Below are 19873 nucleotides of genomic sequence, written 5' to 3'. Positions count from 1 at the left end.
TGCTCGATGGTGTCTGCCCTGTTGCGCTTGTTGGCAGGGCCTGGGGTAGCGTTGCACGGGGCCCTTATTGTGCCGTTGCGGCGCGCTGTGTGGTGGGGGCAGGACGCGGCTGGGGTGCTTGGAGCGGGGCTGTGTGTGGAGCTTGCGCTGTGTGGGTAACGCTTCGTCAGCTCACCTGTGGGGGTGTGCCCATGTGCTGTGAGGGGGATTCATGGCATTTGGGTTCAGGGGCCTGTGTTTGATATCTGTGTCCTGGTTGGGGTTCATATTGGGGTTCATTGGGGGTGGGGGGCTCATGGGATTAGGATCAGAATTCATTGGGGGGGTTGGGACTATTTCATTCTCTGGCGGCTCTGGTTGGCGAGCTAGTTTGGATCATGTAGACCTCTCTTTTGTAAATGGCCCCCTCTCCGGATGAGGATGGGGGTCGTTGGGGACTGGGTTCGGGGCGGGGCGGGGGGTCAGGGTCTGGGCCTGAGTTGCTCAGGATCAGGCACGAGCCTGGGCTAGCCCAGACCAGGTTCAGGTGCTGGGGAGTCTGCCTGTCTCCACCCCCGGAGGGAAGGGTACCACCTCCTGGATCCGGGGGCTGGTTGCCCCTTTGGGGTCTCAGGTCTCTGGGTCCATGGCTGGATCTGCTCGGGCATAGACGGCTGCCGGCAGGACCTGTGGGCTTGTCACTGCAAGCTCCATGGGGTTTCTGCACCGTGGCTGCTGAGTGGTTCCCCTCCTCTTCTCTGGGGGGGTTGCAGAGTCCCGGCGGTGGTTCTTCTGGGGATCCTGTGCTGTGGAGGGCCTTTGGACGTCTGTGTCTCGGATCTCCTCCGTATCTGTCCCAGGTCCAGAGGGGCAGGTCTGTGGCTCCTCACATCCGCTATTGCATATTTTTATGGGGAAACCTTGTATACACAAGCATGCCCACACTCAGGCCCACAGGTGTTTAGATTCAGGTGTTAACAGATACACAAATGTTCTATACTGAGCTGCATTTACCACTAAATGCATCTTGCATTCATAAGTACCGTGCACTTTTTGGTAAAAAAGCTGTTAATATGAACGTTTATGTAGGTGTAGAAGCAAGCAGGGTGTTATCTTGTATTCTCTTCATCCTTCCTTCTTTCCTCCAGTCTTTTCTCCTTCTCTCCCCTTTTCCTTTTTTTCCCACCTCTCTCTCTTTTGCGCTTCTTATTTTTTTCCTTTTCATTTCTGTCTCCTTGTCTGTAACAATTGAAATAGTTCCTAAGCAGTTTCTAATAAAGTTTGTTTTTTTATAAATATCAAGCAGAGCTCTAAAGCATTTGCTGTAACGCTCCACTTGTGAAAGTAAATCTGTTGGGCTTTTTCTTGGCACCCAGACAACAATTCTGAGTGCTACTCTGCCAGACAGGACACGCTTAAAAAAAGCAAAAAATTATAGGATACTTTCAATCAAATAATAATCATAAACATTTATGGAAGTGTACAAACCAGAAAAAAAAACTTCTGATCGGATATTGAAAAGCCAATTTAGGAAAACTAAAATATTTGGCTTGTACAATATTTAGACGACAATACAAATAGAGGATTTATATGGGTGCAAGACAAGAAATTAGACATTTTAAAGAAATCACAAAATAATATGGATACCAGTTCACAGATTCTGCCCAAGCATCATGTACTCCGCCTGTTCCCTCCTCCTCCTCCTCCTCCTCCTCCTCCTTCTCCTCCTCCTCCTCGGATGCCTTCCCTCTTCTCTGTCAATCTGTTTTTCTGTCTGGAGGTCCAGGGGTTAAGTTGTCCCCAGCATGTGTTAGTGCTCAGGTCAACAGCAGCCAGGACCTGTGATGACAGAGTGTGTGAACGCAGGGGGGTGTCAGGGTTGTAGGAGTAAAGCTTGGGTACGTACCTCCATATTTCCTTCCACCTGGTGCATAGAAAGAACAGGAAGGATGGTTCAACAAGGGACAAGGGTAACAATTAAATAAGGATAGGAAAAGGTCCATTAAGCTTATGTATAACAAATGCAGAACATGAAAATAAATTAATTATGTATGTTATAATTATATTTTAATCATATTGTCACTTTAAGAGGAGGGTGCATGGTTATGAACTCCCCATATAAATGTGAGAATTGCTATCAGAAGTTTATAGTACCCAGCATGTCTTTGAACTCATAAAGGAGACCAGAACATCTGGGCCAAATCCACGCATACAGAGAGGGACCGCGCAAACACCAGCTGGTCAGAAATGTATGGTGGAGAAACATGGACCATCAGATGTAGTCTTCACACACATCCAACATGGACAGAATGACAGAAGCAGCTGCTAACCTCAACTAGCAGGTCAACTAGCAGGTCATGTCGGATCACAACACAGAGGGAAAAAACAAATTCTTTAACCCGGGGCTGTCTGTGATGTGAAATACTGGATCACACGATCCAATGGGGCAGAGAGAGTTTTCCAGACTATCTGGCTGGGTGAGAACAAAAACAATAAAGAGTGTATTAGATTTCTCGTTTCAAATATAATGATAATTTACTCTAAATAATTGTTTCAGGGTTCCCAAGATGCCAAAAATCTGTTAGTTAAAGAAAAAGTATTTGTCTTTTATTTAGTACAGTTAATGAGTGGCAAAAACAGTTGTGTTTTGAAGCATTTTTTGTTTTAATTTCTACTGTATTTTCTAAGTATATCAGGGTTTGAGAACAATGGTTGGGGGAGGGGAAAAATCTCCAAAGTTCACTGCTGGAGAACTGCAGCAGAGCATGGCATCTTGGGGTCTTCTGTGTCCTACTATCACAAATTTAAACATGTGGAGTTTGTTAAACTCTGCTGGAATTTTAACTAGAACTCTCTTTGCTGTAAGATTACATTTTCAGGCAATAAATACTCCAGCTGGGTTTGCTGTGAACCAAAAGATATATGAAAAATCCCCTCATGTCCACTGTTAAGCATGGTGGAGGATCTATTATACTTTGGGCTTGTTTCTGTTCCAGTGCTTAAACTCTTTCAAATACCTGGTGACATTAAGTAACCTGGTGGGATCTACCAGTAAACGCAAAATGTATTTTCCTCCGGGTATTTCAACAGGATAACGAAACAACCCAGGAGTCTGGGTGATCTACAGAGATGTTCCAAAAAAAAATAGTCAAAGATCACTTTCTTTGTATGCTTCAGTCACAAAATTACTCTGCAGCAGGGGTACCAATAACTGTGCCTTTAGCATAAACTATTATTCTCAACCTGGGGTTGCTTCCCAACTGAATAAAATGAACTCAAATAAAAGGTTGTGTTTTTCAGTGTTTTGTCATTATGAGATTATGGTTCTGAGAACAATTTATTGAGAGGCTTCTAACACATGGTTAGAACAGGTGCCTACATATGTGTCTGTGTTTGTTTGTCTCAGTACAGACTCAGACTGGGACAAATTAAATCAATCAACTTTTTAATACACTGGAAACAGAAAACAGCTCATAGAGTTTGCCAACTTTGACTTTTTTTAAATTATTTTTTATTATAACAAAGCCTAAAAAACAGACAGCAATGTACTAAACAGCAGTTGGGACATAAGGCATGTTGTTTAAAAATATTATGAAAATATGATTAAAGGGAAAATTAGCTTGTTTAATTTGGATTTCTGTCTAAAATGTTTATCATTACGTGGCAGTTTAAGATGTCGTTAAAATAGTTCCTTAGAACTACACCTGGGGGTGTATTAATGAAATAATGGGCTTCTCAGTGCAGGGAAGTGTTCATTAATAAAAATAATGGCTCAGTTTAGGAACCCTACAGGTGCGATTTGTCTTCATCTTTAATGGTATGGACTGATTAAGAAAGCAAACAGTGTGTGTGTGTGTGTGTGTGTGTGTGTGTGTGTGTGTGTGTGTGTGTGTCTTGTGGAGTGTTTGAGTACACTGATTTGACCGCCGCTGCTTGTGCTTTTCCAGTGTGTGTTTGTGTGCCTTAGTGTTCTCACATTGGCTGAATTACTCAGGCTCAGCAAACAGAGCTGACAAGACTATGAGTGATCCTCGGCGTTGTTATTGACTCAGACCTTATTTATAGAGTGTGTGGTCGTGCTGCACGAGCTGTACACGGCGGTGCCACCCCTCTGAGGCCGGCCGGTCGGCGAGCAGACACGATTAATCAGAAGAATGTTATAATTAGGCTCAACACCCTCAGGCTGCATGAACACATGCACTCACAGAAACAACACTATAAGTGAAAAGAATGTATGAAAACATGTGAAGCACAAACACACACACACAGAGGGGGCCCTGTGGATGTAAGCATCGTGCATGGGTTTTGGAGGCTTTCAGAGCGTGCTGGCTGTTTGTACAATACGCTTCAAGGCTCACTTTCTGCATCAAGAGGCTGTTAAACAAAAGTTAGTTTGTTACAGTAAGCATGGGGGAGGGGGGGGGGGGGGGGGGGGGGAGGGTTATTAATAAACACAAATGCAGATGTCAGCAGATGAGAAGCCTGCTGTGTTCAGTGTCAAATCTAATGTCTGGTGATTCTGCACCTATTTTGGTTTGGAGGCTTCTCAAGAGCCTCCTTCAAAAGTACACAGAGTGTGCTTTACAGGAGAATCACTCGCTCTCCTTTTTTCTTCTCAAGCTGCAGCCAAAGAATAAACACAAAGAGCCCATTTAGCAGCAATGGCTGAGCAGATGGCAAAAACGACCAAAACACCAGCTATTTCCAGGGGTTTTCTTTTATTATAAATAGCAATGATAATGCGCTTGTACACATGACTTGACATCACATCGCTTTGTCAAGTAATACAAAAAAATATATATGAAGGGACTGAAAGGGCTGCTGTAGTCTGTGCAGACTGATGGACAAAAACAAGAACGCTTCTGGAGGATTTATGGGTGAAGTTCTTTTGTAGCCGTCACTCCGTCGGACAATGATGCAGCTGAGTCATACTTTCTCGGGGAGGAATAATCAAAAAACTTCAAATCATGTTTAAAACAAGAATTGGGCTCGTAAAGTTTGAATTTTTTCTGGTTTTGAAACCACACGCTATTTGTATCCATCAGCAAGCTCCTTGCATACATGTGGCTGAACATTTGGCCACTCTCCTTAGAAGGAATGGTAGATTTCATTTAACTTGGTTGCTTTTCAGGGGCATGCTCTATTGCTCTATTGTCCTGTCATTTTCAACAGGATATTCAATAGAAATGTCATGCTAACCTGCATCATCTATTACAAAACCCATTTTGATGTGTGTTTGGGATCATCGTCCTATTGGAACATTTAGCTGTGTAGCTTCACTTGGTAGGTAGCTATTAGATCACAACGACAGGTGATATTTTTGGAGGAGTAAAGGTGAGGCTTTCAGTCTTCAAGAAAACCATTTCACATATAAAGCATGGTGGTGGTGTGATCATGCTGAGGGACTGTTACTAGTGAATTGCACAAATTGGGTGGAATAATGATTAAAGACAGCTACCCGAGAATTATTCAGCTGTCCTTCACCTGAACAGCTAAATGGTTGATAGTTGGAAACAGATGGGTGTTCCAACAAGGCGACAATCTTAAAAACATCCCATCTGGTTTAGAATAAAGGTAGCAAATATAATCCTTGTGGAATTGTCCTGACCTTAACCTAATGGAGTATGTACGTAGTGTGCTTGAGAGCTTAAAACCAGCCATCTTAAATGAGTTCTACCATTTCTGATTAGAAGAGCCTTCAAAAACCAGCCAGGATAATGGCTGGAACTAGCTAATGGCTGGTAAGTATGTTGTTATCAGTCAGTCAGTCATTTTCTACCACTTATTCCATAGTTGGTCGCGGGGAAGCTGGTGCCTTTCTCCAGCAGTCTATGGGCGAGAGGCAGGGTACACCCTGGACAGGTCAGTATGTTGTTATAATTCAAATAATTCAAATAAGTTGTGAACCTGGTTCTTGTGAAGAGTTTTACTGCCCAAAATGAATCCTACATAACACCCATGACGAGTGAATTGAAACTTTGTACTTTATGCATCAGAAACCTCATCAGCATGTCTTGCTTTTGCAAACTGAAAGGGAACAAAAAGGACCCAAGCAACACAAAGTACTAAAATGTAGAGGTTTGGCTTTGTCTTTCTTCCATTTTATCCCTTTGTCCTTTTTGAAATGTTTCCCTCAGTGTTAGCAGTGTTTCCTATTTGTTTAGGACCCAAAAATGTGTCCAAAATCTGATCCAGGGATTGAATCCAAAGTGTTTCCTAATATTTCCAGACACATATCTTATGTATGTATTTGTTTTCAAACAGTTTTTAGTGGGAGGTTGGCTCTAAGATATGTGATATTGCACTTTCAGTCAGATGGGCAAATGGCTGCATTCGGTCTTAAACTCTTTCTGTTTCTCAAATGTCCTTCAGTCGTGACTTGTGACCCGTTGGCTTTCTCTAGGCAAGAAGGGATCCTTAAAGGTTTTCTTTCACACTGTGATCGATCTTGCTTGTCCCCCCCCCATCCCTCCCCACACTTCTTTAAAGCTACTTTTCTGCCACCCTCCACTACCAGCCCTCTCATCTGTCACTTTCTCCAAAGTCAACCTTTGACCTCCTCTGAGTTGCTCAGAAAAACTACAAAAGGCCGGGATCTTCGCCTTGGCGTCCAAAAACACCAGGAAGACAGAGGGACGGAGGGAAGCGGAGACGTGGAGAGACAGAGTTGGGGGAGGAGGAATGTTTGAATGAACTTTGCCTGTAGCACAGCTGGAGCGTACATTAAGGTGTCTGATACAGTAAAAAAAAAAAAAAGACCCAGATTCATTAGCTTGTGTTTGTTTTCTGTCTCTCTGGAATTTCTCACCGTGTGGGGTGTGGACATCTCAAATGAGTGAATGTAACAAAAATCAACCAAGCGCCTTTCTTTTTCTACTACAACTGGGGGGAGGGGTTAATTTGGATATATGTGGAATTTTACATGTGATTATGCGACGCTCAGGTATGTAAACGTTTCCCATCGGAGGTTGGCAGTAAAAGTACCCTGCCATACAGAGTCAGGTTTGGGGTCTTTCCAAAGACGCCACAGGCAGAGAGTTTGGGATCACTGCTAATGTCAGTGGAAAGTGCCTCTCTGTGGCAGATGCAGGAATGTCTACTATCAGTTTGTAGTCTTTGCTCTAATAACCCATTTTATAATCCCTTCTTTTATGTTTTTTTTTTAAATTAGTGTGTCCCTCCACATAGGAGCTCCTGCAGCAGGGAATGTGTCCTAATAAAGGGAAGCAGTTTTTGGTCCAAACATTAAGGCTTTTCAGTCACTGTACACAGACATCTGCGTGTCCCTCTGCGAAGCTGCTGATTAGGTGATCTCAGGCCTCAAATAAGGAAGGGCACCTGTGAAAGAGAATGGACAAAACAAATGTTAAAGTATTCCCTGTGCGAAGGAACTATTAGGTGGAAAGATGATAAAAGAGATATATGGCTGCTATAAATTGTGGGCATGTGTTTCAGTTCTGCTGACATATGGCTGTTGTTAGCATAGCGTCTGACAACTGTGATCTGGAGAGGAAGGTCAGGGCAGGGGGATGGAAGAAGTGTGAAGAAGTGGGAAAAATAGACAACACACAGGACTAAGGCTGGTCCTACAGTGCCTTGCGGAAAGTATTCACACCGTTTAGACTTCTCCATGTTTTGTCATGTTACAACCACAAACTTCAACGTATTTTAATAGGACTCTATAGGAAAAGTGAAAAGAGAGGCCTGTCTTTGTATCCATTATGATAATATAAATAGATAAAATCCAGTGAAAATGGTCTCCAGAGCTCACCTAATTATTAAAAACAGTGATACATGCAGTCATACTAGACTTTAAACAACTGACAGCATCATGAAGATCAAGAAACAAAGCAGATGGGTCAGGAGTAAAATACTAGTGAACTTTAAAGCAGCTTGAAACATTTTTCCCAGCGCGCTCTTTAAATCCATCACCTAGAACGGAACAAGTATGGCTCAACTGCAGACCTATCAAGGAAAATGCCGTGCAGCTAAACTCACAGGTAGGGCAAGAAGATTATTAATCAGAGAAGCAGCCGAGAAGTTTGTGGTAACTCTAGATGAGCTGCAGAGATTCACAGTTCAGGTGGAAAAATCTGTTGACAAGACAACTATTAGTCATGCATTTCAAAAATCTGGCCTTCATGAATTAGTGGAAAGAAGAAAGTCACTGTTAAAAGAACACTAGAAGAAGTCCTGTTGCTGTTGATCTAAAGCCTTGAAGGGGAAACAGTAAAACATGTGGAAAATGGTGCTCTGGTCATTTGATACCAAAACTGTATCTTTCGGCCTGCATGCATTAATGGCAGAAAAGTAACCCTGTACATCAGCCTGAACAACACCTGGTGGAACATGCAGCGGCAGCATCATGCTATGGGGATGTTTTTTCTTCAGCTAGGACAGGGAAGCAGTTCAGATGGAAAGATCATGGAGCTAAAGATGTGTGTTAAAATGGCCCAGTCAAAGTCCAGACCTAAATACTGTTGAGGTCATGTGGCAAGAATTGAACAGTTATGTTCAAAAATAACTTAATCTACTTTCATTGAGCTTTGTCTAATTGCTAAGATATGTATTAAGATTTTAGGGGGCACAAATTGATTGATTTATTAAAATTCATAAAATATGATGGACAAGCTAGACAGTCAAACGTCTCAATTCATCGCCTCTAATTCAAAATCCTTCACTATATTGATTCTCTGAGGTAGGGAAGGGCTAAATAATGGTCAGGGCTTTGTGAAAATTTCACCTGCCCTCACAGCTTCACAGATTAAGAGCAGAACATTTCCTTCAAGCTGCCCTTGCAGGAAGGTAACCTTTGCAAAGTCTGTGGAGCAAAGCCTGGCAGCATCTCTTCGCAAACAGCGACATTCCCTGAATAAAAACAAATGAATGTTTCATGGATCGCTGTTGCACTTTCCATGAGGCAGTCCGGTGAGAGCTAAGTTATGGTCCAGTTTCTTACGCAGTATTGGAACCCGGAGCAGCGCTGTGCAGCACTGCTTCCCCAGCTGACCTCAGTAACAGCACCTGTTTCCAATAGTTGTCCTGCCAGAGGCTATTAGGATCTGTCCACGCCCAGAAAGAACCTTTTCCTTTGCAGCTCCAAACCCAACCGTACACCAGCTATCCAGCCGCACTGATTAATCACATCAAGATGGACCGTTCAGCCTTGTAACGCTGTTGAGAAGTGTGTGAGTGCATGTGCTGTCCTATATGCACACAGTGCCACACTCTCGCTCTCTTTCTTCTGTCCACATTAAGATATCTGACCGAGATATTTCATTAGACATTTGCTGCTCTTGGATATTAAGTTAGATATTCATTTGATACCTGCAGCCACATGGAGGCAGGCGGAGGCAAGCTCTCTGAGCCACATCCACTCTCTTTGATGGTCTCAGTTCTCTTGAGGTTGCTGTGGGGTCAGTGGATGAACCTGATTGGCCAACCCCCTGTGGACCACAATTAGAAACGCCGGTCGCTGTAATCATGCTATGACGGAGAGTGACGTTGTCCTCCGAAGTTAGACGGAGACTTGTTTGAAGTTGATTTGAGTCCTTAAACATATGCGTAATGTGATGTGAGGGAGCCTCTGGCTGCAGGTACTCTCTGAGGGCAAACACTCTGAGGGGGGCCAGCAGACAGGCTGCAGCCCCGCTTTCACCCTGATGGGAGCTGACGCTGCCGTGTAACCGAGTGTGGAGCTCAGTATTGGCGCTGGGACATTTACAGCGTAGATTGAATCAGCTCTGCACAATTAACCCCAACACTTGAGAGCACATGACAAGGTGGAAGAAGGGGGACGGTGCCTCTTTCAACCAGCGCATAGGTTGGAGACATTAGACCTGAGAGGCTGATGATCACACTCTGGAAATGACTGAAGCTGGTCTGCAGCTTCCAGCAGAAAACAAGTAAAGAGCAGCGCTGATTAAAAACACAAATAACTTACTAAATGGTTCTGTTTCCTGACCACTGAGATAAGTATAATGTCACAAGTTTATCGATTTATGTTGGCTCCACAACCATAAGACGTCATTATAAAACCTGCTGTTCATTGCAGCTCTCAGTGGTCTAAAATACCAGGTCAGATTAAACGTTAATCCATACATCTAGCAATTTAACATTGCTTACACTTTATCTTTAGTCCTATTTAGCTTCTGTCTCAACAGTAACTACATCTCCACAACACTAGGTTACACTATATATACAGTATGCAGTCAATATGGACAGAAAGAACGCTGAGGTCAATCTGAGTGAATTTAAATTTAGTTGTTAAATTTCCATTTTTACTCATCCCACTTTTACTGATACCCCTAAATATTTGATTTCATTTATTTCAGTCAATTGCCACAAAAATAAGAAAGACGAAACAATCCAATCATCAAACACAGACTAAGAGTGACTGAAAAGGTGTAGCTTGAAGCAGCAGTTATTTCTCATTGATCTTTTTACACAGTTTCTATAGTCTAGGTACCTACAGGGCCAAAATGAAAAAAAAGTGCTTCTGTGTTTACAATCTGCAGATTTAAGATTTAGGATATTAGAATTTGTGATTTTTTAGAACTGTTTCTGTTTCTAAATATTGCAACAGAGAAATATAATTAGCCCATATGTTCCTGAATTGTCTTACTTTTCTATCATTACAATTTCCCTGCCACTTCCTGTGAGCTTTAGCATTGTAGCCACTAAAGTTATGCATCTGGTGTGGGCATCAAGGTCACTTAGAGACCAACCAACTGGCCTCATTTATTACTGGCATGCAGAACGTGAATGCATGGCACTTCATATATGATATCCTACCAAATATTGCATCCAGACAGTCCTTTGTAATTGCAATATTACAAACATTGATATTGTGATGACAATTGCAATTCAATATATTGTGCAGCACTATGTGGTAATATAAGCTTTAGATAAAATATGCAATTAAAGTCACCAGTGCTACCAAATAAGTCAATTAGTAATCATTATTTACTAATTACTAAATGAATAATTTCAGATTTTCAAGTTAAGAGATTTTTAAAACCATGTTTCATTTTTCTTCTTTGCAAGTATGCACTACTTTGTGTTGGTTTATCACATAAAGTCTTAATAAAATACAATAAAGTTTGTGTTTGTAACATAAGAAAATGTGAAAAAGTTAAAGGGGGATCAGTACTTTAGCAAGGCGGTGAGATGATTTATGATCAGAAATGTAAAAATCTTTGAAAGTTTGTTTGCGTCTGTTTTTCACTTGACGATTTTTGAACATATAAATGTAGAAGAAAACATTTTAATGGCTCTGTGTACTGTTTATTTGAATTTTGAAGTGTAGATTTCAAGGTTTATAAATCGAAGGAGAAAATAAAAAAAAGGGATGTTTATTGACCTTACTTTGTCCGTACTGGCCGTACTGGTAGGACGCGACATGGTCAACTGTGTAGCCTGGTGAGCTGTAGGACGGGGTGCAGTAAGACTGGGAGCTGGGTAGGGAGGGCAGTGCTGACATGGAGGGAACACTGGAGAGACCCTCCAGGCCCTTGATGTGGTCCATGCGCTGGCTGCAGCTGGCGGCCATGCCGGCAGGGGGCTCGAGGCCGCCTGTCAGGGGGGAGATGGCATAGTCGCTTTGGGGCTGGTGTGGCACACCGCCTGGGTTCAGCAGACCCATCACCTGATTCAAGGAGAAAAAATTATGACAGTGAGATGTAAAAAACATGTCTTTGTGTTTTTTCTGTTTTAATGTTTATGATACACTAACTATATCTATTTGCTGTGTCCAAGCATGGGACAGTGTGTACTTATCAAAGCACTCAGACACAAAGGAAATCCCCCTGCTTGCCACGGACATCAAAAGACTCGTAGTGAGCCGGTTCCAGACAGAGATAGCACCAGAGAGGAGGAATTAAACAATTTGTCTGTGATCCATGGCTCCACTTATTCTGAAATTCCTTTTTGACGCTGCTCCAAAATGCAATGGCGCACGATAGTGACTTATGCTAGGAGAGATAAAGCAAAGAAAGGCTCTGTGTGAGCCGGGCTCGGTTAAACAATGAATAGATTTGCAGTTTGAAGAAATCCTTTAGCTCTTGACCTGGTCTTTATTAGCAAGCAGATAATCAAATTTGAGGGAACAGTCCTTGGCCGGCAAAGGACGGAAAATAGCCGTGGGTCAAAGCATTTCAGCTGCTTCAAAACAGACCGGGAACACCCCCAATAATCCAGTCACATATTGAATCTACCTGTCCCTCATTAGGGTGCTTGGTGTACCATGATTAAGGACAAGAGACCAACCCTGTCTTGTTGCAAGTGTCTCTAACTGACTCTGCTACCTCTAAATGTAAAATATCCCACCTTTCCCTAACGGAGCAAAGGCCTCCAGGCTTTTGTGGCTGATCTAATGAGAAGCAGGTACGCTGCTTTTTGCGTCCTCTCAGCCCTCTAAGTGACACATTATTCAACATCCACACACACACATGGTCCTGCTTAAATCATTTCCCTAGCAGGGGAGGTGAGTTGAGGAGTCTATGTTGATTTTGAGAGCGGAGTTGTGTTTCCTCCTCATGCCTGGTAACATTTTCCTTAAAAATTAACCAAGTTTGAGGGATTGGTCTAAACAGAAAGCCAGCAGGAATAAGTGCCATTTGAAAGGATGGGTCCATTTGTGGTGCCCTTCCCGTTATCTATTTTTAACTGAATCCCTACCCATCATGCCTCTCTACACGGGAGCCTCTCTCTTCCAGTTTTCAGGGTGTTTCATTCTGGAGCGCTGCCGTTGCCGGCGGCCTAAATCGGCACAGCTTAGCAGGGAAGAATGTCGGGATGGTAGGGGGATTATCTGAGACAGGATATTCCTTCTTTGCTGTACAAAACATATACAAATAAATTAGAACTTCTGCTTTCACGAGGAAGAATACCGAGGCAAACATTCCAAGAACGCAATCAGGAGAAAGTTCCCTTGGGGCTGCAAAATGTGTTCAGCTGTTTGTCCCTTTACAACAGTGTTGTTCCAGCTCTTACGGTGCCCTCCTAAAGTATTCATACCCCTTGAACTTTTATCACGTTACAACCACATACTTGATCCATTTTATTTTGTGTAATAGACCTCAACAAAATAGAGTATAACTGTGAAGTGGAAGGAAAATGATCCTTTTGCTGCAACTACAGCTGCAGTTGTCTCAATCAGCTCAACACATCTTTGTTTTTGCAGTCTCTAATAGCTTTTCTTCCAATTTACCTCAATCCATTTTTCCCCGCTTCCATTCTACTGAAAAAAAGCATCCCCCGCACCAATTACAAACCCTAAAACACTTAAGGTATGTAATGGCAGCGAAATATGGTTCTACAGTGTAATAGCTCTGATGGGGCTGAATATAAATACAAGTCACACTTTGCAGAATTTAACCCGTATTATTTTTCTTTCCACTTCACAGTTAAGCACTACTTTGTTTAGGTCTGTCACATAAAATCCCCCAAAAAATACATTAAAGTTGTAATGTGAGAACATATAGCAAAGGTCAAGGGGTATAAATACTTTTCCAAGGCAGAGTAGATTATTTTCTAAGCATACAGGAGCGCTCACATCATCATAAGACAATGGAAAAAAATAGGATGGCCTCATGTTTGAACAGAATTTGTTTGTCTTTTCGCCTGTATTAAAAATAAAATAACAAAAATAATGGTAGTCTGTTGCGGAAAAGCTTTCTAAGCTATGCCGCTCAACCATGTCGTGTAATATTTGTGTTCAAGATGTTGCAAAATCCTTAACTGATCCTTGGAATATAATGGAGATGATCAATTATCCCCACAATGTGTACGCGTGACCCTGTAACTGAGCCAAACTGCACGAGTGTGTCTCTGTCCTCGGACTGTATGGAGTCAGACCGCGCCGAGCTGAAATCTCATTTTCTGCCTGTTATGGTCCCAGCCCCTCTGCCTCCTCTGCTGCACCCGTCGTTTAGGTGCAGAGACCTTCAGACTTCATGGCTGGATAATTGACTGTAATTGTCTTTTCACTTCTCATTTGTCACACAGTGATTTGTCCTCTGTCCTGCTAGAGTCATCGCACATTTGTCCTCCACAGGGAAGTGCTGATGCTTCACTGAGTTCAGGTCTTATTCTGCTAACTTGTATGTTGGTGTGTGGATTATTTGTACATCTCCCCATTAGAAGGAAGCTACAAGGCACCTTTCACCTTCAGATCCTGCTTTGAAACTATGGAGCACAACAGTTTTGTGTGGAGACATGAAGCAGCTCACACATATGTTTGTACCTGTTGTCTCACCTGTGGAGAGAGCCCATTTCCTATTGCGGAGCTCATAGGATTTGTCGGCCCTCCAGGGCTCACAAAGCTGTCCGAGTAGCCTGAGAATGAGTGGCGTCCGGAGGCGAGGCAGTAGGCAGAGCCTCCGTCTCCTTGCCCTCCGCCACCGGAGGCCTGATGGCCTGAGGAAGGAGGCAGGGGCTGGGGACGGTGCACCGTGCTGGGAGCCTCCGACACTACAAAAAGTAAACGGATGAAGTTAGAACACTAAAAGCCTTCTTGTCTGTCTCGCCAATTAAAACAGAGCAGATGAAATAAAAAAATTCCATAACTTTAAAATCAAATAAAGCTGATGCAATGTGATGAAGCTGCAGCCGCTCTTCAGAATAGTTTGTAGTTACCCAGACTGCCACAGGGTCTGTGAGATTAGTCAGGAGCCTAAAGGATATTAAAAAGGAAAAGTTCTCCCCAGCTGTGCTGCCGTCTGGTACCACCACACAGCAGACACATCTGAGGGACTTTCCTGTTTCCCCATGTCTCTGTCACATTGATGGACATAGCAATGTTGACGCTGCTACAGGAAATTCTGCTGGAACCAGAACCTAAAGATACTTTTCAGAGAGACGTGTAGATGTTTCTGCTTAAGAGCTGCTAGAGCAAAATCTTAACCAAACCAGTCAGTGCGACCTAGCGTGCTGAGAGATTTGTATTTCAAATGTTTTAATAAACAATCATTTCAGTTTATTTCAGCTGGTACATCATATATAAAATAATGTGCTGTGAAAACACACCATTCCTACACTGAAAAGGCAGCATCATGCTGCGTTGATGCTTTCCTTCAGCAGGGACAGAGTTCGTGGGAAGATGGATGCAGAGAAATACAGAGGAATCTTGCAGGAACATCTGGTAAAATCTCAAAACGTTCAGCTTCTAGCAGGACATTGACTCCAAACATACAACTTTGGTTAAAATGAAATGTTTTTAGAACAATGCATGTTTATTTGATAGAACGGCATAGTCAAAGCCCAGACCTAAACCCAAGTGAATCTGTGGTAATAATTTAATATTGATGTTCACAAATGCTCTTCATCTTCACCTGCCTGAGCTTTTGCAATCTCGCAAAAAAGAAGAGGTAAAAGGTTTCCATCTCTAAATGTGCAACAGAGAGACTTTCCTCAAAGGACCTGCAGCTGCAACTGAAGCAAAATGTGATTCTAATAAGTTCTAGTTTTCATTTGTAAAAAAAAAAATAAAATGTAAAAACCATGTAACCATTTCTTTACTCTTGTACTGGTCTATCACAATCACAAATTGTGAGAAAAGTTCAAGGAGTATGAATATTTTCACAAAAATGAAAAAGCACTGTGACTGTTGATATCTGTCCACTACCTTGTGCTATAGATGACGGGGAGTAGGTGCTGTCAGAGAGCTGGTACGCTGGGATGCTGGACATGGCTGTGGGGGGGAATCCGCCCGGGATCAGGTGGTTAAATGCCATCAGCTGATTGGCTCCAGCTTGCTTCCTCCACCTTGCTCGCCTGTTGCTGAACCACACCTGCAAAGGATAGGCAGTTATTTCAGTTCTATAAGAGTTTTATTTGCTGGAAGGTAGAAATCCTAATGTTGTGTTCTCTATATGTATTATTGCACATATACACACAGATAGGAGAGTGTGTAATGCTTTCTTGTTGGTCTGAGAGTGAGTAGTTGAAAGAGAAAGTGGTAGATTGTGTGAAAGAGAAAGTGCCCCTATGTGTGTATCATGGCTGGTTGCACTGACTGACATGCTGAGCCCATATGGACATGGATCCTGCTGGGTCAGTTTATATTTCCCATATGGAGTCCATGGAGGAGAATTTGCTGGACCCTAGATCATAAATAGGAAGGTCCAGATTGGACCCCAGATTGAGACCTGGGCCCCTGACAAGACAAGAACCTGGATATGATTTAATGTGACTGAATGAAGCAGGTTGTCCTTAACTGCTGACAGAGTGAATAAAGCCACACTGACTATGTCTGAATGTGTGTGTAGGAGGGGTGCCTGCCATCAACTGTATCAAGTGTATGCTGGTGTTTTAAGGTGGAGAAACAGTATATTAGCAACCATCGGGATTATACTAGAATTATTCATATGATTTAAATGACATTTGAGTTTAAATGTGTCATACAAATGTATTTTTTGCTAAGGAACAGTTGGAAAAAGCTCCTACCTGCACCCTGGCTTCAGTGAGCTTGGCCCTCTGAGCGAGCTCCTCCCTGGTGTAGATGTCTGGATAGTGGGTTCTCTCGAAGGCCCTCTCAAGCTCCTCCAGCTGCTCAGCTGTGAAGGTGGTCCGACTGCGGCGCTGTTTCCTCTTCAGGGGCAGATCGGGCTCCGACTCCACATCCGAACCTTCGTCTGAGTGACTCGCTGCTCAGGAGCGAAGAAAGGAGGGGTTATTTTACAAGTATCAGATGTTCAACAAGCAGAAGGCAGTGGTTTCTGAAGTAGTGTCACATTTAGTGTTCCTCTGCAGGTTCATCAAACATTCTCTAAAAATAACAACTCTAAAACCTAGGTGTGCTTTAACATTGTTCTTTTTTGCAGTTAGGAAAGTGTAATCCAATTTGTGCTAACCTGCCCTGTCTCATTAGTCCACAGCCTGTAACTCTTTCATTACCCATTTAAAGCTCTCTGTTGTTGTTCTCTGCTGGGTTGTACTGTTTGCCTGCTTGTACCATGCCTGTTTTCTATGCTCTTTTTTTCTCGCAGCTCATGGATGGATGGATGGATGGATGGATGGATGATTATCCACTCTATCTTCCCAGACTTCCCAGAATAACAGTTTATACTTTTTTTGACCAAACTAAAAACGTTTTCAACTTCTAAACCGCAATAGGAAGTTTTGGTTAATAACGTTTTATCAGATGCAGTTTTACCTTCATACTAACTGAGGCTTGGTGATGTAATCAATCTTGGCAGCTTTTGTGTTTTATTTCTTTTCATTTCTGCCTCAGATCTATATTAACACTATTGTGAACTCTTCTCCATAATCCAGAAGCTTGGTTTTTAACTACTTCAAACACTCCAGAGGCTTCGTTCTTAGCACACCGTGGCCAAAGCGCCTACTTTTTGTGTTACACTTAATTAACTCCCCCTCAGCACAGGGGAAGTTTTGTGTGCAACACTGTATTAGTTCCCCCCTTGGAAGCAACAATAAAATACAAGAGAATCCAAATAGCTCAGGGCCCCTCATGTGAAACTGATCCTCTCTTCGGCGATTTTCTCCTCACAACACCAAAAGCTGTGGGAGTCAACTTAACTTGCATTAGGAGCAAATTGGTAAAGAAACTTTCAAGCGTGAGCAGGCAATAAGTAAAATATTTTCAGAGGGTGGGGCTGTGGTGCAAAATTGAGACATTGACTTAGGCCTCCTGCTGGATGTTGTTGTTGTGGTTTTAGGTTTGTTGTGCTGCATGTACATCTTGGCATTTTAACAGGAGGAACAAATGAGCAACAGGTGCAAAGAAAAGACAGTTTAAAATCGCCGCTGTGGTTTAGAGTTTCACCTCCATGGCATCAGCTGTTTCTGAGACTTTTTCAGATGTGGTCATCACAGAGCGCCTGTAAAACCTCAGATGTGTGGGGCCACATTTTCTCTGACTTCTGAGTGACTGAGCTTTGTGCTTTAGATGGTGAGGAAGGAATTTGGGGTGTGGAGTTTTGGACAGGACGACTAAAAAACAAGAGATGAGGCCTTTTGTAGCCTCCCCCTCCAGCTCTTGCATAGAGGAAGGCCGCAAGGAATGTCCACCCTGTCCTACTCCTCCTCCTCCCCCCGAATCCCACCCCAGCATGCACGTTCCTCAGCATTTCACAGGGATTTGGGTCTTGGGAAAGCTGAGGCGGCCCAGGAAAATCCTTAATCACTTTGGAATTACCCATTGGTTATGACTGCTACCGGGGTTTCAAGAACTTTTCAAAAGAAGCGACAGAGTGGCACCTCTCAAGTCTTAGGAGACAAGAAGTGATAAAGTCCTTCACAGAGAACCAAAGCAGGCTCATTAGTTTCATGTAACTTGACTTTGGAGTGCTACATCAGGTAAAGATACTACATAATCCAAAGACTGAGATGAATTTATAACAATCTCCAACAGGAAGCCGAGCACCAGACGCAACAAATACAGCGAAACGAACAGAAAACAGATTACTCATGCATTCACTCGGAACGGTGGCACATTCGCCAAAGAAACACTTTATGTGCTTTGGCGCACAAACCTCCTTAAACAGGCACCACCTTCTCCTCCCTTTTTCTCCCCCTCCATGTCACCCTGTCTTTGTACCCCCCCACCCCACCCAATCTCCCTCTTTTCCACCCATATTTCTCTCTCCGACTCTCGGGCTCTTTGTTGCTCCACAGGGCTGAGGTCTTTGCCGCCGATTTCCACGCTCCATCTGTGGAATCCGTCATGGCTCCCTCAGCCCTTCACAGTGGAGGCCTGTCACCTGCCCCATGGGGGAGCTTGGGAGGTGTTGGTGGGGGGGGTGGGGTGTTGGGGGGGTGGGGGGGGGGACATAAAGAGGCTTCGAAAAGAGGGCTTGGGGAATGGGGTGGGGTAGATGGGGGCATAGCCGGGAGCATTGAAACCCCCGCCTTACTGCCCTAAAAGACAAAAAAAAAAAAGAAAATGCTCTGCTTGCAAAGGGAACTGTAAGAGCACCTGAAGGGGGGAGTTGGGAAGTGGGAGTAAGACAGGCTGTTGTTATGGTTGTAAATGTACCCATGAGGATAGTCTGTTAGGGCATCTGTGTTGCTTTTAGTCGAGGTTGCACTCCCACAGCTTCTAGGTTCTTCTCAGAATTTAGACACCAAACAGGGAGAAGCTATACTTTGTGTATTTTCTTTAAAAGTTTCAAATATTTACAGGGTTTTAAAAAAAATCAGTATTTGTTTACTTAAATGTGTATTAATGCCCCTTGAGTTTTCCTTGTTTTGTCACATTATGCCCACAAACTCCAATGCTTTTTAATGAGATTTTGTTCCCTAGGAACAACTTTTGCTTCAATTGCAGCTATAACCCTGAAATAGAAATAAAATTTACATATTTTTTCCTTTTTTTTCATAAATGCCATAAAAAAACTTAAGTCCATACAGAACAAACAATAACTTTTCACATTTTTTTTTTTTTTTACCAAACAAAAATACGCAAAAGACCAAAATTTTGTGTTTTCCAAAAAAACACCAAATACACAGAACCTGACGCAAGGTTTATGCTGTTTCCACAAACACAGTGAAAAATAATATGCAAAAATAAAAATAATGTTTTTTGGGGTATGTCTGTACCAGCTATGAAGACTAGAATTTTGTGCAACTGTCAACATCTGCGTTCAAGTTTTGTCACAAATTCTCAAATAGGAAGAAATTAGATCTATACTTTGGCTGATCCAATCTGCCACATAAATATGCATTTATCTAAACTTTTCCATTGTAGCTCTGGATGTATATTAAGGGTCATTGTCCTGCTTGGAGGTTTCAAGTCTTTTGCCGTTTTTTCCTAGGATTGCAGTGTATTCACCTCCATCCATTTTCCCATGAACTCTGACCAGCTTCCCTGCCCCTGCTGTAGAGAAGTATCCCCACAGAATGATGCTGCCACCATCATGTTTCACTGAAGAGG

General features: G+C 42.8%; 1 protein-coding gene across 7 annotated transcripts in view; it reads right to left on the bottom strand.

Moving 5' to 3' along the window:
* Positions 1-1839: 1839 nt before the first annotated feature.
* The window catches only part of pax3b (paired box 3b), a 29807-nt gene continuing 11773 nt past the window's right edge, over positions 1840-19873 (bottom strand). For 2 of the 7 annotated variants that reach the window (XM_047392525.1, XM_047392526.1), the window contains exons 5-9: positions 16426-16625; positions 15605-15770; positions 14237-14451; positions 11342-11626; positions 4681-7317 (exon numbers count right to left, since the gene is read on the bottom strand). In XM_047392525.1, coding sequence (XP_047248481.1) covers positions 7300-7317; positions 11342-11626; positions 14237-14451; positions 15605-15770; positions 16426-16625 — 884 coding nt within the window. In that variant the 3' untranslated portion in view covers positions 4681-7299. Of the gene's footprint in view, positions 1904-4680; positions 7318-11341; positions 11627-14224; positions 14452-15604; positions 15771-16425; positions 16626-19873 lie in introns of those variants that run through there. The other 5 variants (XM_047392523.1, XM_047392527.1, XM_047392520.1 and 2 more) reach the window with 4 other exon arrangements.

Source organism: Girardinichthys multiradiatus, chromosome 18 (assembly GCF_021462225.1).
Source record: "Girardinichthys multiradiatus isolate DD_20200921_A chromosome 18, DD_fGirMul_XY1, whole genome shotgun sequence".
NCBI lineage: Eukaryota > Metazoa > Chordata > Actinopteri > Cyprinodontiformes > Goodeidae > Girardinichthys > Girardinichthys multiradiatus.
The sequence above is the reverse complement of the archived record's forward strand: the minus strand, read 5'-3'. Positions and strand labels throughout refer to the sequence as shown.